Source organism: Acomys minous (genome assembly GCF_964271855.1).
Source record: "Acomys minous genome assembly, chromosome: 9".
NCBI classification, from domain to species: domain Eukaryota; kingdom Metazoa; phylum Chordata; class Mammalia; order Rodentia; family Muridae; genus Acomys; species Acomys minous.
This window is the reverse complement of record NC_140490.1, coordinates 90,107,625-90,128,795: the sequence shown is the minus strand read 5'-3', so window position 1 is coordinate 90,128,795 and position 21,171 is coordinate 90,107,625. Positions and strand designations below refer to the sequence as shown.

The 21,171-nt window shown below is 50.0% G+C and overlaps 2 protein-coding genes across 3 annotated transcripts in view; one reads left to right on the top strand and one right to left on the bottom strand.

Moving 5' to 3' along the window:
* Positions 1–2,813, top strand: part of STAB2 (stabilin 2) — a 177,363-nt gene extending 174,550 nt beyond the window's left edge. For both annotated transcript variants that reach the window (XM_084794364.1, XM_084794363.1), the window contains exon 69: positions 1,064–2,813. In XM_084794364.1, coding sequence (XP_084650490.1) covers positions 1,064–1,120 — 57 coding nt within the window. In that variant the 3' untranslated portion in view covers positions 1,121–2,813. The remainder of the gene's footprint in view (positions 1–1,063) is intronic.
* An 887-nt stretch (positions 2,814–3,700) lies between these two features.
* The window catches only part of NT5DC3 (5'-nucleotidase domain containing 3), a 58,764-nt gene continuing 41,293 nt past the window's right edge, over positions 3,701–21,171 (bottom strand). The window contains exons 7-14 of the mRNA XM_084796140.1: positions 20,485–20,545; positions 19,866–19,968; positions 19,636–19,737; positions 17,507–17,588; positions 15,783–15,869; positions 14,232–14,372; positions 10,147–10,211; positions 3,701–8,034 (exon numbers count right to left, since the gene is read on the bottom strand). Of these exons, the coding sequence (XP_084652266.1) occupies positions 7,782–8,034; positions 10,147–10,211; positions 14,232–14,372; positions 15,783–15,869; positions 17,507–17,588; positions 19,636–19,737; positions 19,866–19,968; positions 20,485–20,545 (894 nt within the window). The 3' untranslated portion in view covers positions 3,701–7,781. The remainder of the gene's footprint in view (positions 8,035–10,146; positions 10,212–14,231; positions 14,373–15,782; positions 15,870–17,506; positions 17,589–19,635; positions 19,738–19,865; positions 19,969–20,484; positions 20,546–21,171) is intronic.

Sequence of the window (21,171 nt, the reverse complement as noted above, 5' to 3'; positions counted from 1 at the left end):
CCCCCACCTACGGCCAGGTAGGACGCCACTCTCAGAAGCAAGCCTGCAGGTAGGGCCTCCCTTAGCTATGTTCTCACCTGCGTCCACTCTGCCTCGGGCAGAGCCAACTCCCTGCTTGGGAGCTGCCTTTGCTTGAGGAGGTCTTTAACCGGCTTTTGATGTTCTGATGTGGCCTTCCAAGACGGGACCATTTATTGTGTTGGTGAGACTTGAGCTTGGGTGGGAGCTACTCACACTTTAGCCCAGGGTAGCCCTGTGGACAGTACCCCATTCATATTAAATGTGAACAGTAACCTGCCTTTTATTTTTAGTCAGCTCTGGACTGGGAAGCTAGGAAAGAGCATTTTCCCCCTTACATAACCATGAAAAAACTTGACAACCAGTGTGCTGAGCACCTCTGTCTGACCAGCACACTCGGGCCAAAGTGTTCTTTGGATTAAGCCCTCGTATAGTATTAACCAAAGCCAGATGGCTGCTGTCAGTTTAATGTTTAGAACACACATTTCTCCCATAGTATAGTTCAATTTTTTAAAAAATATGACTCTGGAAATCCCATTAAATCAAGTGCATATAGTATTTATTCATTTACTTACCAAGACAAGGTCTTGCTGTGTAGCCTTGGCTGGCCTGGAACTCACTAGCTAGACCAGGCTGCCCAGACCTCATGGAGGTTCAGCTCCTTCTGCCTCCGAAGTGCTGGGATTAGAGGCGTGCGCAACCACACCAGGGTGTATAGTTGAATTTTGACAGGTTGTTACTGTGGCCCCGACACAAGCAGCCCTAACCAGCACCCACCCCTGCAGGAGGCAGCAGTGTGAGGGAAGGCTTCTGTGTTGAGGCTCCTGAGGTGGGGTATGCTTTACGCCCCTCCTACACACACACACACACACACACACACACACACACACACACACACACACACACACACGTGACACAGTATCGTGAACAAAGGCATGAAGAAAGGCATGCTTGAGGCCCCAGAGCAGAGCAGTGTACTCCACAGGAGGGCGTGGCAGCAGGAGGAACATCCCCCACCGCAGTATCACAGCCCTCTGTCTTCTAGGACTCTGAAGATCAGGAGCTGGAGAGCAGCGACCCTCTGGGAGTCCTGAAGTCCTGATGTGAGCAGCCAGCAACAGCTGCTCGCTACCACACGAGCCCTGAGCCATCGCCGTCCACTGTGAATTCTAAACACCAGCAGTCTCTTGGGTCATTTGCTGTTTTAACATATGAGACACTCAGAAACCATCCCTCACCCTCTGGTTAATGTGGGCTTGTTCCTATGGGTAAAGTGCCATGCCACCAGGACCTCCACCTGCGGAGCCTTTCCTGTCATCCTCTGCACATTCCAGAGGGCGCTTGTTCTGTTCCATTGCGGTGAGCTGTGATCGTGTGGTGTTTTCCCATTGACTCTAAGGGCCAAAGGCAGGGCTTCGCCTCACATATTTTGTATCCCAGTACCCAGAAGTACCTGCCACAGGGATGTGTTCAATAAACATTTTTGGACCAACAAAAAGTCACTGTGTGCCTAGGGGGCCGTCAAACTACGAAAGCGAAATGTGCTTATTGTGGCTAATTAGAGCCCTTTCAGTTGGCCAACATTTCTTATCGATTCTTTGGCTTTTGTTTCCTTGCATTTACTTGAGGCAAATGAGAGCCCACTTCACACCCACCATGAGAGCAATAGTCAGGTGGTCCCTCAGAGGACAAGCCTTGACGAGGGTGTGGTGAACCGGAGCTCCCATGTTTTGCTGGTGGGAATGCCAAGTGGAGGGATTGTGGGAAAGTCTTAACAGCTCCTCAGACAGCCCACAGGATTACCACAGGACCCAAAACTACCCAATACCCAAGAGAAAGGAACACCCATAGACTCACATGTACTCATGGCTCATAACAGCCAAAAGACAGAACCACTCAAACGCTGTTTGTCTGTTATAACCAAGCTATAGCGTAGGCACGTAGCAATACACCTCTTAAAGGGGCAGTGTTGCTATATGCAAAGTGTACCTTGACAGCATTAGAAAATGAAGTGTTGAAGTGTTAGCCAGGCAGTGGTGGCGTATGTCTTTAATCCCAGCACTCAGGGAGGCAGAGGCAGGAGGATTGCTGTGAGTTTAAGGCCGGCAGGGTCTACAAACTGAGTTCTCCAACAGCTAAGACTACAAAGAGAAACCCTGTCTCATAAAACCAAAAGAAAGGAGGTGTTATTTGCACCCTGGCCACAGATGGCATGCTGCTCCTCTCTCACGCCCTCTCCTTTCCTCGCCTCCCCACATAGCCCAGGCTAGCCTTGAAGTCCAGACGCCCCTGCCTTAGCCTCCAGAGTGCTAAGATCATGGGCTTAAGCTACCATAAAATTTTTTTCTTGAGATTGGGGAGTTAGGAGGGGGAATTAAAAAACAAAAAGGCTTTAAAACCACCAATTGAGTCACTTCTGCAGATTAGCAGCAGACTGAGCAGCATTCGGTGACTCGACTTGCTGGGATAATGCAGCAGAACTGAGCTCTGTGCCTCTGAGCCCAGGGCCTACAGACTCACGTCTGTGGGTCTGGCATAAAGATTTCAACACACTGTGAAGTCCTGTTCCTTTCTCCCACCTCACACCTCAGCATGCTGTAACACCCACCCACCCATCCACTCTTTCCCCAGTTACAGAAGGGCTCAGTGTCAGCAGGATGAAGTTACTACAGGAGACAGGGTGGAGGGGGCTGGGTTGACCAGACCTCAAGCTCCCCTCTCTTTGGCGTGTAACACCAAATCGCTCTGTTCCACGCCACTACAAATTTGCTGAGTCAAGTCTCTATGGAGTTCTGGAAGCCATAAAACATCTTAGAAGCTCTCTCCCAACTCCAGGGAACTCTCTCCCAACTCCAGGGAACTGAAGACGCCTCAGAACTGAGGCGTCTTCAGTTCCCTACAACCTCTAGATGATCACGTCATGAAAAGAGTGATGCCGCATGTCCAGGAAATCACCCCAAAACAACACAGGTAGGACAGATTAGCTAAGGGCTCTGTGGCATCCATCATCACAACAAAAAAATGTAAGTGGCCACACTGGGAAATCATGATAGTCACAGGAGCTACGAATGAGGGATGCTAAATATCTACATACATGCAATCAAGAAGTGTAAAAATAAGGCATTCAAAATATTTATTTATTGGTTTTTTTGAGTCAGAGTTTCTCTGTGTAGCCTTGGCTGTCCAGGACTCACTTTGTAGACCAGGCTGTCCGCCTGCCTCTGCCTCCCTGAGCGCTGGGATTACAGGTGTGCACCACCTCACCCGGCTTGCGAGGAATATTAAGTTTTCTTAATATTCCTCAATTCCACATTTCCCCAGCACGTCCTAGCTTCCCTGGTAAATGACGATGAGCAAACAGGTGAACTGCCACTTCTGATTCTCCTAGTCGATATGGCCCATACTCCATCCCCCGATCACCACCACCACCCTACCCCGCATACGCCTGCCTGAGGCAGCGCTCACACAAGTTCCTGTCTGTGGCTTGTCTTGTGTGTCTGAAGGCCCAGAAACAACCTGCGTTCCACCCATTCTCAGCCCCCTTCTGTGGGTCCATTAGATTCCTTCTTTCGAGGGGCTCAAATCTTTGATTTCTTTTAGTAGAAATAACCTCAAATCCTGAGGGAAGCCATGTTTTGCAACTGGATTAAAGTACATGTGACTGACGGCGCACCAACAGACCAAGAGACACAATTCTAGCTTTATTTGGCTGTTAGGTTCACTATCACAACATATACAATCAACGTGTAGAATAAATAGCCAATCCACATCCCAAATAAATAGTAGAACTACTTTGCGTTTATCGTGCCTGATGCCACACAGGCACAGTCATTCCACTGCACAGGGGCTGAAGCCGGTGCTAATGGAAAAACAAGGGGAGCACTGCTGATGGAAGGGGCCCCCGGGAGCAAGTGCTTCATGCAGGAAGATCTTAGGAGGTGCAACCCCAGGAGGGGAAGGAGCAGAGCAGTTGGTAAGGTGGGTGCTGAAAACGCAAGGCAAGGACATACAGAAAGGTCTTGGTAGCCCCCACAGAGCTCTGGGACGGTCCCAAAGTAGTGCTGGAAAGGCCAGCCAGGCCCTGGTACCTTCACAGGGAACAGTCATAGATGATACATCCCCAGGAAAGGCATGTGATCTGGGGCAAGGCAGGGCCGTGCGTTAAGGAGCACTCCCAGCAGCTGGGATGAATCAGCCCTCAGTCCTGAGCCGAGAGCAGGGATAACCAAGGGAGACAATTCATAGCTCGGACCCACAGGGCCAAGCAGTCTTGGCGGGTACCGCAAACTTGGTGTTTGCCAGTGGCCGGGTGGAGATAGATGCACACCGCAGACAGAGGCCCTAAGGGGATGCAGCACCAGCTGCATCCAGGCTGGGAGGATCCTTCACGTGTGCAAAGACTCTTTGCCATCCGAGCAGGAGCAGGCAAGCCACGGCCTGCGCTGGAGAGTCAGACCCCAGTGGAACAGCGTATCCATCCGCTCCTACACGGGCAGCGCAAGAGGAGAGCCTACAAAGTTGAAAACGGTTCCCTCACAAGAAGAGCCTCTCCTCTGCCTTCCCTTTGCTTAGCCTATCAGAGGTCTAAATCATCGGCTGAGCTTAAGAGCCTAGCTCCCAAATGCTAAGGCCAAAAACATAGATAAATAAATCACAGTAGAAAAATGAAGGAGGAGGGAAAAAATGCCACCAAACAAACATGGTGGTACACGCCTTTTATCCCAACACCCTATGGATGCAGAGGCAAGCAATATCTAAAAGTTTGAGACCAACCTGGTCTACATAGTAACTCCCAGGACAGCTAGAGCTATGCTACTGCGACCCTGTCCCCAAAACCAAGCAAAAAGAAAAATCATTAAGAGGGGAAAGCAGGGGTGGGCCCCCTCCCTGAGCAGTTGACTAGAACAATGAAGGAGCCCTGCATCCAGCCAAACTTTTAGTCAAGAGTCCCCAAGTAGGTTATGGGCAGCAAGTGAGCATTTGGACAAAGTTGAATTTCAGCGTTTAATACTCACAGAAGGGAGGTTGGGGGGAGCCATTTAGTTCACCTGAAGTTAAATTCGGTAGGAGGCATGAATACTTTTCACTTTTCCCTTGCAATAAATAAGAGAGCTGATGTGTTCAAAGCAACTAGTAATTTAGCCTGGACCAAACCAGTAGCAGGTGTACTGATGGTAAAATCAGAGGGGGACAGGGACAGAGACCCACATGGGTAGGGAGCAGAGGCCAAAGGAGGAGAGGAGCGAGGGGAGCGGGGGGGGGGGGGAGGAAAAAGTGGGGGAAGGACGGGGGGAGGGTAGGAGAGGCCATGCTATTTTAGGAGCTAGAGCTTCAAAAGCCCGCACCTAAGATATTTTTAAAGCCAGCTCTCCCCTGAAAAAGCAATGCTGGGAAAAAACCAGCAGTGCAGATTGCCCCAGTGGCCCCTGCTGACACCACAAACCTTGCTGGACGTCACGCCGGCAGTGGGGAGGGGGAGGACTGCCCTGAGACTGAATTTTTGTTCACATGATTCTTAGTAGGTCAGTCCAAGCAATGTCAGAAAGAAATACTATAATTTTAAAGGTATTAAAAATAACATTCCTGTTTGGTTTACAATTATATTTTTTTTTCTTACAGTGGAATAAAAGATCTGCCTCCCCTTTTAAATTTATATACTGTCATCTATGTGCACACAAAAGGACACTCTGGAAAGAACGAGATGCCAGTGCAGTAGGTCAGACCCTAGCCAAGGGCCCCAGGGACAAGGTCAAACTTGTCCTGAGTGCACAAGATAAGGACAGTAACCCAGTGGAGACTGCCTTGTTCTCCCTACACGGATGCTATGCCAGGCCGCGCTGCCAGCTGCATGCTTGGTGCGCTACCCCAGCCCCGTCTGTCATGTGTGGTGACCTCAAGACTGTGACCCTTGTACACAGGAACAGACTGTAAAGTTCATCCCTCAGATGATGAGATGGTTTTTTAAAAGTTTCTTCATTCTACTCTCACAAAGCACAAGTTAGGGGCATCCCGAGCAGCACGCATCCTTTGGGGACCCTGACACCGAGCACTGCTGAGCATCACCTGCTGAGCATTTGATGCCAGCTGCCAACCCACCCCCTGGTGGCTAACACTAGGGAACAGGCAAAAAGAAAACCGCCCATCCTACTCTGAAGAGGAGGAGAATGCTGAACCCCAGTTTTAGAATACAACCCAGGAGGAGGGGAGGGGAGCGGGGGTCCAAAGGGTCACCTCTGCGATGGCGTTGGATACAGCAAACATCGAAGGTCCCCATGATAGCACGAAGCATCACAGCAAATGCTAGACAGCTCACTTAGCTTGGCCGCCTACGAGAGGCCAAGTGAGCAGGCCATCCAGAGCTGGTTACCATCATCTTAGTGCAGTACAGAGGTCAAAGGGCAAGCACTCGCCACAAGCCTCCTCCACATTCGCGCCACTCTTTAGCTTTATATATGCCACACCACAGATGCATGCCTATGATACAATACTCAGGAGACTGAGGCAGGAGGATTGAGTCCAAGGCCAGCCTGGGCTCCATAGCAAGACCCTCACTTGGGGGGGGGGGGCGGGGAATGAAGGAGGAGGTGAGGGAGGGTAGGAGAAAGAAAGAAGCAGCAGCTATGGTAGCAACAGTAGCGGCCACGCCACATTAGCGCAAATGCTTAACATGAGTCAGGCCACATGAGACAGAGCTAATCTGGCCACAAGCATTCACATGGCCTTTGCAATGGAAACATCATCAAACAGAACTGTGCCCCTGACAGCAGGCACTCCTGTGGTACCCAAGTATCAAATATGTGTGAAGATACTGCGAAAGAGACGTAAGAAAGGATTCTTCCCTCCAGCGGGGGTGATGGGCAGAATAGATGTCCCCAGCTTGGCTCTCCGAGTGAAATGTGACATTCCGCTAGCCAGCTGCTGTGTCCCAGATGTCCTAGCACACAGGACAGCACTGGCCACAGAAGGAAATGTGACTTCTGCTTGCCAGCTGCTGTGTCCTGCTGGAGTGTCCTAGCACACACACACACACACACGCACAGGCTAACACTGGCCTCGGACTGGGCCCCAAGGCTTTGCTTCTTCTACAACGTCCGGACCCTCGGGCTGAAAGGCGATTTTAACTGGAGCTGCTGTCTCCCCACCCGTCTCCTGGGGGTGAGGAGGGAAGTCACTCACTCAGTCACCCCTCTGCCAGCACAGGGCAGGCAGAACAAGTGCACACTGAGGACGAACGCATCTTGCTCTCCCTCAGCAAAGTCATTCCCGGAGGCTGTGGTTTCTTGGAGCAGTACGTGAAAAAAGTCTTTGAAAGCCTTGAAGACTGGGGAACCGGCTAGAGGTGGGGCTGCTCCCTAAGCAACCTGCTTCCTGGGAGAGTTGTCATTTACATGTCATCACGTCCCCAACGCTCTTCTCTCATAAACAACAACAACAACAACAAAAAAAAATGTCTCACAGAATCAAGAAGCATCCACTCTTGACTGACTGGACACAAAGTGCATCAAGAGGTCTCACTTGTCTCAGAAGGCCTGATGTTGGTTCCGCAATAAACAAGGCCACCTCAGCTGTGTGTGGGAGGGCAAGTCAACCCCAGGCAGCAGCCAGCTCCTGTCTCAGCCTAGACAGGACGTATTCGTGGTAAGGTAGAAAAAAATATAAAAGGCATATCATCTGACTCTTTGGGAAAACAACTGTCAGGCTGGTCGCTCGACTCTCCGTGAGGCCATGGCCGCCTCTGGCTTTTCCCTCAGGCAGCTTCCGGGTTACTTGGCCTGCGCCTCCTGCAGCAGAGGGGCTTTGAAGGCGGAGGGGCTGTCCGACCAGGCAGGGAGCTCGTGCTGCAGGGGAGTCCTCCTAGGGTAGAATGTGTGGTGGACGTCATAGTTCAGGAGGCAGCTCAGAGACGCCATGTAGATGTCAGCAAACCTCGACAGGCGCCTCAGGAAATAGGTTGGGTTCTGGTCTGTGCGGAACAAGCTCCCGAACTGGGCGTTGAAGAAACTTTTGGTCATTTCTCTGAAGTGTCAAGAAATAAGAAACAAAGTGACAGTTAAAAGTTTCAAAGGCCACTGAAAAGAATAAAACAGCCCATGAGCCAAAGGCAGACCTAATTACTACTCAAGAGAAACACTGCAAGCCAAGTAGGGGGGGCCTGTGCCCATAATCTCACCAGGGGCTGAGGTCAGAAGATCAGGAAGCCAGCCTGGGCTACACAATGAGACCCCCCCATCTTACAAAAACAAACAAACCACAAAGTACCATCTGCCCAGCCGTCTCTCAAAACAGCCGCCACCACACCCCTTATTGGTGCCAGCTAAAACACTACCTCAAGGCTGAGGTGTGAACCTCGCGCTCCTCCCGCCTCATACTGTGGCCCAATCAGAGCGGGCAGCGCTGCTTTCGAGGTACCGAGACAAAGAATTCTCTAGACCAAGACCAAGTTTCTAGAAACAAGAACTAAGCAAGGCACAGAAATGAAACACTCTAAGGCTGCAAGTTCTCTCATGGAGGAGTCATGGCTATTATCAAATGCTTCCTCATGCCCGAACCCCACCCACCCACCCACCCCCACCCACCCCACCCACCCACCCACCCCCAACCCCCACCCCCCCCCCCACAGCCTAACCCACAGCATCTGCAGTCAGTCACCCGAGCCAAGGTGGCAGGCCTCTGCAGTCAGACCTCTGTGCATTCGTCTCAGTCAACGTCTTCCACACGCAGAGCACACCAGCAAAATAGGTTAATAAATCGGTTACAAACACAGCAGAAGCCTAACTCACTGCACAACTGTGCATAAAAGCCACTCTCTAGTAGCAGTTGTCTGTTGTCACCTGAGAATGGCCAGATGCCACAACCAAATAACCACAGCTGTCCAAACCCCAGCCAGGTCTCTGCAGGCAAACAACATAAATGGTATCCAGACTTTTATGGAAACATTTCATTAAGATGCGGTGATGAAAGCCGGGGGTGGGGGTTGGGGGATGGGGGGGGTGCTGCATAGATGGCTCAGTGGTTAAGAGCACGCTTTGTTCTCACGGAGGGCCCAGGTGTGATTCCCAGCACCCACATGGCGGCCCAAGGCTGCCCATAACATCCAAGGAAGCTGATGACTCTTCTAACCTTCCTAGGCAGAAGGCGTGCACAAGGCACAGACATAACATGCAAGCAAAACATTCCTACACATTTAAAAAAGAAACAAACTAACTAACTAAACTAAACAAAAATAATGTGAGAGAGAGAGAAAACAAAACAAAAATGTGACTGGGAAATCTCTAGCAGGTAAAATGCTTCCTTAATGAGCCACATTAGGTTCCTAGGAATGAGGGATCCGTGCACTGCAGACAGACACAGGCCTCCAGAGACAGGGGGCCCTGAAATCAAACCACATCATCCCCCTTTTCCACGCTCTCTGCTCCACATTTTTAAAGCAAAAGAAGTCAAGTCTGAAAATGCCTGAGCCAGCCAACAGTCTGAGGAAGACCTAAGGAAGAGACTCAACACAGGATTCTGTGGAACTGCCCCCAGCATCCCTTGTCCAATCAGGATGCCATTGGTTAAGGACCAGAACCCCAGAAACAACCAGTTGCCAAATCTCAGGCTATGCCAAGGCATGGGACGACCCACCAACAGTTCACAGAGTGTGTGAAAGCATCCACCATAGAAAGTGGATGTCACCGAGGCCCCCTATGGCCAACTGTTTCCCTAAGGACACACTTAGGAAACTTCTCACAACAAGAAGGCTTTCTTCACCAAGAAAAGCCAGGGGCACGTTCCTGAAACAGCAGGCACATAACTAGACCTGCAGAAGCTCTGAGGATCCCTGGGTGTTGAGAGCCCACCCCCAGCACTGTGCCAACAGCCACAAGTGCTGCCAGTACCAACAACAGGCCAAGGAGAAGGGGGGAGAAGGAAATGCCACCTCCTGCGAGGCTTCTGTCAACAAAGGCAGAGGACAGCTGGAGATCGCAGCTGGCTTTGAAAAAACACTACATGTCACCATCAGCAGCCAGCTGATCCTGGCTACCTAAGAGTCATCATCACCTGGGAACTAAAAGAGTATATTTCCTGATGCACAGAGCACACCAAGGGTGGTGGGCATTCACAGGTGACAAACAGGGGCACACTTACCTCATCTCCTTCCTCTCCTTTTTCCACTCCTGTAAAACCAGCTGTGACTCGGCATCTCTGTGGACCTGCAGGGACAGAAGCCAACAGTTTCCAGGGTTCTGGTTTCAAACAAACTCATTAGCAATAAGAATTTCTTTTTTTTTTTAAAGATTTATTTATTATTATTATGTATATAGTGTTTTGCTAGCCTGTATGCCTGCACACCAGAAAAAAGCACCAGATCTCATTATAGATAGTTGTGAGCCACCGTGTGGTTGCTGGGAATTGAACTCACGTCCTTTGGAAAAACAGACAGTGCTCTTAACCTCTGAGCCATCTCTCCAGCCCTCAGTAAGAATTTCTTAACAGGCAAGTTCTCGTGACGGAATCCTACTCCTTAAGTCTTAACAAGCAAGCATTCGTGCGAAGTAATGTGTTTCCTCAAGGAAAGCCTGGCTTCTTGACACACACAGAAGCGTCAGCTGGCTGGCTGGCCTTATGCCAACTGGACACAAACTAGAGGGATCTGAAAGGAAGGAACCTTAACAGAGAGAACGCCTCTGTAAGATCCAACTGTAGGGCATTTTCTTAATCATGACTGATGGGGGAAGAGCCCAGCCCATTGTGGGTAGTGTCATCCCTGGGCTGGTGGTCCTGGGTTCTACAAGAAAGCAGGTGAGCAAGCCATGAGGGGCAAGCTAGTGAGAAGCACCCTCCATGGCCTCTGCATCAGCTCCTGCCTCCAGGTTCCTGCCCTGCTTGAGTTCCTGTCCTGACTTCCTTTGGTGATGAACTGTGATGTGGAAGCACAAAACAAACTCACGCGTACACACACAGAGGAGGGGAAGTTTCACAGGGACAGTTTTACAGAGACAGGTTGAAAAGAGAAGAAGCTGGACATGGGTGAAGGATGAAGACAGAACATGCCAGAAGATTACAGCATATTGCCCATCGCTGTCACCCAATGTAATTAACTCTGCATAGGCAAAACAAATGTTGGCTAGTGCATCCCTGCCCGCCCCCTCATCTGAATGGGATACTGCAATCAGGCCAGCCCGGCAGGCAGCTGACAGCAGGTAAACAGACCCAAGCAGTACCTACTCTAGTGTCTGTGAGCCGACAAATGAAATAGCTGCAGAACAAAAGAAGCATAATTCCATTGTACGTGAAAGTGAAATCAGCATCGGTGCCTTCCTCGGACAGCGGCAGCCATTTGCTCACACTGTCTATGGCTGCACTGAGAAAAATGAGTGCTCAGGACCCGGTCCACAGCCCACACACCCGACAACACCCACTATGTGGCCTTCAAAGAAATCCGCTGACCCCAAGTCCATATGCGGCCTGAACAGCCCCTTCAAAGGTCTACAGATGCCAGCTCTATCACCGTTGGTCATGACCACTTTAAAGGTCCTTCGTGACTAAGGGAAAATTTATACCCGTCTGCTTATTTTGTCAGGCTTTACTCCAAACGACACTTGCACTGCTCTTCCCCAAAGTAAAGCCAATCTCACGGCTTCTTCTGCATGATCTGAGAAGAACCACCATGGTAGAGTTCCAGACGCACCAGTCATCAGATCAACATGGAACCTTCCAGAATGGGACCACTACTGGTGCGGGCTGGGCACGAGGAAAGAAGCTCATCTGGGTATGTTTAACGGACCAACCGTGGCCTTGGTCTGTGGCAGCCACAGGCGACACAGCACTCTAATGCCTCAGAGCTGAGGGGATGCAGAGGCGGAGACCAGCAAGCAGAGCAGCCATGTAAGGGGTTTCTCTGCTGTGCCCCCCGCCCCCCGAAACACGGACGCATGCGGGCTGTGCTCGCAGGCTCGCCCCAGAGAGCGGAGAAGAGGGAATGTGCACAAGGCCCAACCTTAGATCAGCCAGACTTCACGCTGCAGACTGCTCTGTAGTTAGAAAAGCGACCTTAGCGCCCAGCCTCAGTTTCCTCTCCTATGAAACCAGGGCGGAAATGCACATGTTAATTCCCTTTTCTTACTTCCCTGAGCCATGTCTTGTGTAATTCATTCTGTCTGTCTGCTACCATTCTCTTAGGCATCAAGCACTGTTCACAAGCTAGAGGGAGGAAACCGTCAAAACCTGAGCCAGCTGTAATGCAGTCACTACGGTCGCTGCACGCAGGTCACCTGTGCATTCGAGCAGATGCTCGGTCACAGAAAGAGAGGACTAGTCAGGCAGGTGCAGTCTCCCTTATCCTCAGGGTAGGTCCCCGAACCCCTATAACCTAAAATCATGGGCACTATCATACCCTATGTATACTGTCTTTCCTATGTGTGCATACCTATACCAGAGGTCAATTTATAAATTAGGCACAAAATAAGAGATTAATAACTAATAAATCAGGTGCAGTGGCCACTGCCTTTTTAATCCCAGCACTCAGGGAGGCAGAGGCAGGAGGATCTCCGTGAATTTGAGACCAGCCTGGTCTACAAAGTGAGTCCAGGACAGACACAGCTACACGGAGAAACAAACAAAAAACCCACTAATAATTAAGCAGAAGTTTTAACAATATACTGTAAACATTATTTAAAACTAATAAACTTTGTTTCTGAAATTTTCCACTTATTTTTGGACTACTTAGTCATTGGCAACTAAAATAAAAACCCAGAAAGAGAGCCCACAAATAAGCCTGTCACAGGGTCTTAGCCCCACCTGACAACTGCTAAGGCAGCAAGCACTTCCGGGCGGGGCTGCACAGCCCAGGCTTAGGGCTCAGAGGGCCTCAAGTTGAGCCTCACGATCATTGTATGCTCTCAAAACCCAGGTGCCTTGTTCTAAGATGGAAACATTACACCTGCACACACGGGACAGCTGTGACTCCTAAATGACTCCCGGGTACCACGCGAGCCCTCGGCACGATGGTGCACACGGGAGGAATAACAACGCCCACCATGTGACACAAGTGTAGGCTCAACTACGCTGGCCCAGGCTTGACTTTCGATATTTTTAGAAAATCACCTCATAGCACACACAGTAAAGAAAGCAAAACAAAACCTCAGTCAAGAAAGCCCTACCAGAACCCCGGCCTGGAGGACGTGCGGGGCCCCACGCACTGGAATGTGCACGCTGGGAGAGAGGACATGGCCTCCTCTGCCTCTCCTCGAAGCTTGGCAGGAGACGCCGTGGGCAGCAGGCCATGACCAGAGCCTGCAAGTGTGCCAGCCGAAACAGAGTGGCCACCTGTGCCCCTCAGCCTCAAACCATCTTCACCCACTCACACAGCATGGCCAGCTGAGCTACGAAGGGAGAATCACAGTGGCTCATGAGATGGGGTGGGAATAGCCCTGAAAAGTGATCACAGGTATAAGAGAGGGGCTGCATCTTGGGCTAGGATACGTAACAAAGGCATCTGGTCTTAACTGGCCCAAGCTGGCTGCAGGACTCCATCACTGAACTCTGGAAAGCTGCTTAATTCCGGTGCCATTGGAGACTGACCCGGTATCCCATCATCCTTTGCGACTCTTCAGTGCCTAGACTAGTGTGTTCGTTCCAAAAGAACATTCTACAGATGAGGAAACTGAGGCCAGTGCAGGGAAGTCCTTGAGGTAATTAAAGGCATGGTGTGTGGGCGATATAACTGAGTGGGGACTAACGAGCAGCTTTTCACCAGCAGAGGCACAAAAATCACACCTGCCTCTAAGAGCCTTGGGGAGGCTCTCAAGAGCATTCGTAAGGGTCCCATCGAGAAGAGGGAGGACAGAATAACCACCAGCAACTCTACAGTCAGCTGAGGACAACTTAAACCTTAGAATTACACAGAAAACACAGGGCATCATTTTGATCAGTAACTATCTTTAGGCTTAAAGGGGGGTTGTAAATCAGAGAGAAAGCCGGGTGTAGTGGTGCACGAGTTTAATCCCAGCACTCAGGAGGCAGAGGCAGGTGGATCGCTGTGAGTTCAAGGCCAGCCTGGTCTACAAAGTGAGTCCAGGACAGCAAAGGATACACAGAGAAACCCTGTCTGGGGGAGGGGGGAGGTGTGTGTGACAGAGACAGACAGACAGACAGACAGACAGACAGAGACAGAGACAGAGAGAGACAGAGGGAGAGCGAGTGCGAGTGCGAGCGAGAACAGAAACCCCAACCTGCATCTGCTCCAAGAGGCCGGTCAAGGTTTGCAGCCAGGCCATGGTCTGGATGTACTGCTCCGTGTTCATAATTCCCAGCTCAGACCGAAGCTCGGGGATGATGGCTCCGGTTCGCCAGCCGTGCTTTAGCGTCAGATCCTGATCACAGGAAACAACCACGGGGTGCTGCCATCAGCCCCCCCTCCCCGGACTCCACACTGCCTTGCCTTTCGCAGACAAGGGAGGCACTGCCTCGGTCCCTCTTTAATTGTAATAGTTAGTTATTTAACCAAGGTGAATGTGGCGAATTACGCTTAATTAAAACCAATTTGGCCCCCAGGGCTTTGACCGTTTCACCCGGAGAAGGTTTCTGTTCCTGAAGTAATGGCTGTGACTCACAGCTGCTTCGTAGACTGGGATGCTGAGGTGGGATGGGGGGTGGGGGGCAGATGGGTGCTTTGGTGTGACGGTGGTATCGAACCGCTAACCATGACCTCTGAGGTCAGGGACAGGGAAGAGGCTCAACCCAAATGCTGGGCATGGTCCTCGTTCAAGCTGAGTGAGGTGCCCCTGGAATCCCCGCACCCCACTGCCCAGCACTAGATCAAGATTTCCCAGACGCCTCGAGCTATACACCACGTGATGCAGTCTTGTAAGAGGGCCTGGGAAGAAGATGGGTGGCAGAGCACTTGCCTGTCACGCACGAGGCCCCAGGTCCAACCCCTAATACTGCGCATGTGTGAGTGGCATCGTTCTTCCTAGACCTCGGGATACATCTACTCTGTACCAGGCCCTCCAGGTTATGGGGAACCACAGAACCTCAGGCCTCAAATGATCAGATAGTGCATGCACACGGGAGCATTTTTATTCCTCATATCACAACCCTGTGAGTACACAACAGGCCAGGGTATAGGTTGTGTTCACGAAAAAGACCATCCCACCGCCTCCCCAGCCCCTGGCAGCGCCAGCTCCTGCTCTTCAGAGTGATTGCCTAGAAAGAAGCCCAGCTGGCTGTGGGCATTTGCGTGCACTCTTGAAGGTTTTTTGTTTTGTTTTGTTTTGTTGGGGAGGGGGGTTGTTGTTTTTGGGTTTTTTGTTTGTTAGGTGTTTTTTTTGTTTTGTTTTGTCTTGTTTTTCAAGACAGGGTTTCTCTGTGTAGCCTTGGCTGTCCTGGATTCGCTTTCTAGACCAGGCTGGCCTCGAACTCACAGAGATCCGCCTGCCTCTGCCTCTCCAAGTGCCAGGATTAAAGGCGTGCGCCACTGAGCCAGGTTGCAGTCTTAAAGTTTTTAACATATTGATAAAAGAGAAAGAAAGGCTCCCAGCGTTTAGTGGATATCACAGTGATTTAAATAAAATAGACTTTCTTGATTAAAATCTTTGACTACATTTCTAGTTCCCATCATTTCAGAGAGAGAGAGAAAAAAAATCTGTTCGCAACTCTAATCTCTCCTGTTTTGTAAAAGTGGGGCACTCAACACCGTGCCCCACTCCTGCTAGTTCCTAAGAAAAGCGTGAAGAGAACCCGACAGGACAGAGAATGCCTGACAGGTGGGGAAGGCTCCTCACCGCCAGGTCACTGTATATGTGGTCACCAAAATACAGCACTTTGGATCCTCTCCACCCAGTGAGCTTCAGAAATTCGTACAAATTCCCCTAAATGAAAGAGAAACATTGATCAGGACAGGTCGGAAACTCAGTAGCCACGGTCCACAATACCTGCTTTGAAACTTCCAAGAATTGCTTTTAACTCTTACAACTTATTTTAAATACCAACACATGAGGCTAAGAGCACACTCCTGGGAAATCTTTCAGGCCTTTCTCTGATGCCAAATATACTCTGAAAACACTTCACAGTCAGGCATGACGGTGCACGGCTTTAATCACTGCACTCTGGAGGCAGTCAGGAGGATCTCCGTGAGTTTGGGGCCAGCCTGGTCTACATATTCCTGGTTTACATAATGAGACCATCTCACAAACAAAGATGGCTCAGAGGTTAAGAGCACTGGCTGCTCTTCCAGAGGTCCTGAGTTCAATTCCCAGCACCCACATGGTGGCTCACAACCATCTATGTGATCTGGTGCCCTCTTCTGGCATGCAGGTATACATGCAGGCAGAGCACTGTATATATAATAATAAATAAAAATAAATTTAAAAAAAAAAAACAAGAACAATGTTTGCCTCTCAGCAATTATCTTTACCCTAACCAAATATGCTGAGACCATCATTCCATATAAATGACTCTTTTTCTTGGTGGTGGTGTTGGTGGTGTGGTGGTGGTGGTGGTTTTTTGTTTGTTTGTTTTTTAAGACAAGGTTTTTCTGTGTAGTCTTGGCTGTCCTGGAATCACTTTGGAGGGCAGGCAGATCACTCTGAATTTGTGGCCTCAAATTCAGAGTGATCTGCCTGCCTCTGCCTCCCAAGTGCTGGGGTTAAAGGTGTGTGCCACCACGCCTGGCCTCATAAATGACTCCTAATTTTATTGTAATTACCACAATGGATTCCTTCTGCCAATGTTCTGATGGTGAACAGTCACAATGTCATCTATTTTGTAAACGTTCCTTTTTTTTTTTTTTTTTTTTTTTTTGGCTTTTAGAGATAGGGTTTCTCTGTGTAGCCTTGGCTGTCCTAGACTCTCTTTGTAGACCAGGCTGGCCTCGAACTCACAGAGATCCACCTGCCTCTGCCTCCCCAAGTACTGAGATTACAGTGCATCACCTTGCCCAGCTTGTAAACATTCTTGCAGAAAGTTCTATTAGCCACTTCTAATTTGTTAGGAGTAAACTGTCTGAATTAAGACTAATTTTCCCAGGCCTAGAGGATATGCTCATTGCTAAATCCAGCAGGCTATTACAAACCCACCAGGAATATGCTGTAAAGAAAACAACTCCAGGGCCATAAAAATGACCAGCCGTGGTTCAAACCCATGACAGCCTTATAGGATGCCAAAGTGTTTAAAACTGCACACAAAACACTTCTCAACAGCAAATATGTTGGATGAGTAATAAGCCAAGATTAATGCTCCTCAAAGGAAATCTCAGAGGTTTGCTACTAACATTTTACATTTTAATAAACAGGGTAATGCTTTAAATGTTATTTCTTAAAACGGCCAACTCTGAGTTAATCTGAATACCCGTGTGCTGAAACTCCATTGACCTTGGCCTAAGTTTTACCATCTTATTATCATCAGTCGATCGAGGGATCCGATCATCCCTGGACAGCCTGAGTATCCGCAGCCCTGTGGCTGCTGGCTACAAAGCAACAACAGGAAGAGACGGGTGAGGGTGCAGTACCTGCTTGTAGATCTGGCCCTTCTGTAGCTTGTGGATTTTATCCCAGAGTAAGACACCTTTCTCATTGACCTTCCGGAAAGGCCTACCAAGGGCAAACGGAGACGTTACACAGACACACGGCAACAGGAAAGGCTCTCCACTCCAAGGAATACTACGTGGGAACTCACTGAGAACGGGAAGTAGCTAACTCTTGAACCCCAAACCTCACTGCACCCCTGGCCCAGGTCAGTTCCAAACTACACAGCCCCACCACCACCACCACAGACCCAGGACCCACTGGTAGGTGATGAAAAGCATGGAACAATTTAAAGGAAAAAAAAATTCTAGGGTCAACCACCCTTGGCAAACACAAACCCTTGAGTCAGGTTGCCCTAAGACAGCAGTTCTCAACTTTCCTAATGCTGGGGCTCTACAATACAGTTCCTCCTGTTGTGGTGACCACCTCCACCACCACCACCACCACAACATTTTCTTTGCTACTTCATAACTGTAATTTTGCTACACTGTGAATCGTAACGTAAGCACCTGATATGCAGGATAACTGATGTGCGACCCTGTGAAAGGTCACGACCCACGGGTTGAGAACCGAACCGCTGCCCTAGACCATTTGGCAAAGCAGAGGGTCTCTGCCTCACAAGGGGAAGCCTGCAGGGACGCTGCTGCCTGCAAATGTTGGGGGGGGGGGGGCGCGGAGCTCTGGCACCCTGGGTCAATCATCAGGTGGAGGATAGGGGCAGTAGGTATGACGGGACTGGGAGTGGGGCTGGCCCCATCCCTCACCCCGAGAGCACAGCCTCTGGGTATCTTTTTGCGTAACTGTTCCTCCAGTCACAAAAAAAATGGAAATTCACTGTGGGTATCAAAACCCGCTTTCCCTTTTCGGAGGAACACGAAAGATCATTTTGTACACTTTTATTTATAACTCCTTCCTTTGAATCCAGTCAGCAAACTCTTGTGTGATGTCATATTCTTAAACACCGTAGCAGTGAGAGGTGCTGGCCGCTTTTGCTTGCCGAACTCGCCATCTTTTGTGGCTGTTTAACCCTCCCTCACACAGATATTCTGAATAAGGAGTCATGCTTCACTGTTGGCTTTGCTAAACAACAGAAGGGGCGGGAACGTTCCAGACATCCAGAACAAAGAGCAACAAAGTACTGGGCTGAGTCCCTTCCAAGAAGAGCCGGGACCCACCCGCTCAGGCAGATGAGCACTGCGGAAAAGCCTGGGTGAAGGGAAGGCAGATCGCAGGAACCTAAGAACCGTGTGAGGGCACTAGACGCAACATGGCGAGTGCGTAGCCTCTGACTATTCTCAAGGCTCGTTTTTTACTCTCTGTGCTGGGGTTCTTTGGGCTTGCCTGTTCTTCAGGCGTCACCGTGACTCTGAAAACAGTGGGATTCAACATCTCAATGCTATACATCCTGCGGTAACGTCAGATACCACATTCAGATCGTTGGAACTACCCACAGAGGACAGGCTGCTGGTCACCACCTACAGACCAGGGAAACTGCGAGAAAAAACGCTTCCCAAATGAGGCCATTAGAAAAACCGAAGCAGCTGGGCAGTGGTGGTGCACGCCTGTAATGCCAGCATTCGGGGAGGCAGAGGCAGGTGGATCGCTGTGAGTTCGAGGCCAGCCTGGTCTACATAGGGAGTCCAGACCAGCCAAGGCTACACAGAGAAACACTGTCTCAAAACAAAACAAAACAAAACAAAACAAAACAAAAAACAAACAAACAACAAAAAAACCAAGCAAACAAACAAACATAAAAGAAATGTACCAATTAGCTCTATTTTAAGAGCTGCCACTAGGCAGCCTGGCATTGGTGGCGCTCTCTCACACTTCACAAGGCACCTGGAGCCAGAGACCTACTTTGCTGTATGGTATGAATCCTCGCTTTCTATTGCACCCCAAATTCTTCAGGCCTGACTCACAAAACCGCAGCAAGCCACGCTGAACTGACACTGCTGTCTACTATGTGCCCACGTCACTGTTCCAGATGCTACGTGTTAAGCAGGTGCGTCACGAATTAGAAGCTTACGGTTCTACGTTTCTACAACTGGCTCTCACTAAATCACACTCTCCCTATTCACAAATACGGTCCAGTCCCCAGCAGACGGGCCCTCACCTCCTCTTATCGTTGAAGAAGTTGGGTTTCTCGGCCTGAACTATGACCACATCGAACAGGTCCCGCCAGTCCTTGCCCACGATATAACGCATCCCTTTGTCCCTGGAACAAGGCAGTCGGGTAAGCTGACGGCAAATGGATGGACTTAAACTGTTTCTTTCCAGCTGCTGAACCAAATGGCATTCGGCCCAGGAGCCAGTAGCTGGCGAGGGAAGAGGGAACGAACTTACACAAAGCTACTTGGACTGTTGGTTATGAGGAACATCTTCTTGCCGTGGGCGGCCAGCTTAGCCAGCACCGCACGCGTCTGCTCGGCGTAACAGATGTACTTTTCTAAGAATGACAGAAAAGTCGACATAGTCAGGACATGACAGCACAGTGGGAAGACTCGAGGCTCAAGGAAGGCTGCCGGAGAGAAGTGTGTGAGGGCCCAGGGCATCAGAAGCAAAGACCCACCCGAACACGCGCACTCACTCTTAGAATCAGACTGACAGGAGACACCAAGTTTTTGTTTTGTTTTGTTTCGTTTTGTTTTTGTTTGCCGGTTTGGTTTTGTTTTTCGAGACAGGGTTTCTCTGTATAGCCTTGGCTATCCTGGACTCACTTTGTAGACCAGGCTGGCCTCGAACTCACAGCGATCCACCTGCCTCTGCCTCCCGAGTGCTGGAATTAAAGGTGTGCGCCACCACCACCTGGCATCAGACACCAAGTTTTGAACAGAGTGGGGAGATCTACACTACCAGGATGAGGTCCTCCTTAATCAACACTCAGGAAACACCTGTGGTCCATGCTCAGGCCCCGGGGTGTGACATTTAAGTGGCCACCCAGCAAACACTGCTGAATACATACCAATGTCCGCCTCAATTGCTCGGTACATTATTCCTTTGATGTGGACGTCCCTTATGGAGTCCTGTCAAAAGGCAGATTCGTCATCAGTGAAAGAGGGCTGAGGAGGCTGGAGTTAGTCCCAGCGAGCTCTACACACCCCTAACACTAGCCCACCTAGCCCAGGTGGCCTATAGGAAAAAAACATGTCTCCACAGTGTCTTAACAGGTCATTTGCGTGATTCTGCATGAAGTCCCTTGTGACAAACAGTAGTTTACATATAGGACGATCAACAAATGGTGAAGAACCTTCAGGAAGGGAGGCCCTGCCTCACATCTTTGTGCCTTCCCTTCCCCGTCTCTAGATGCAAACGGTTCTGTGGAGCGAGGCAGAGGCAGAGGGACGAAGTCACCCAACTCACTGTCACCAGGCAGCAACAGTCCAGCTGGCTGAGGTGGGACAGAGGGAGAGACAGAAGGTGCACTGTAGGCTCAGGGCTGTGCCAGCATGATGTCACTAGGTATCACTCTGGGGTGGGGTCTGTGTAGCAGCCCTTTTTAGAATCCTGGAGGGTCATGGGAACTTTCTGGTACCAGTATAGGAGCCAAAGTCTTACACTGTCAGTGGACTTCTGTCAGAGTGGGCAGCATGGGCTAAAAATTAATTTCAACTACCATAAACCCATTTCAGTTTTGCACAACACAGAAGGC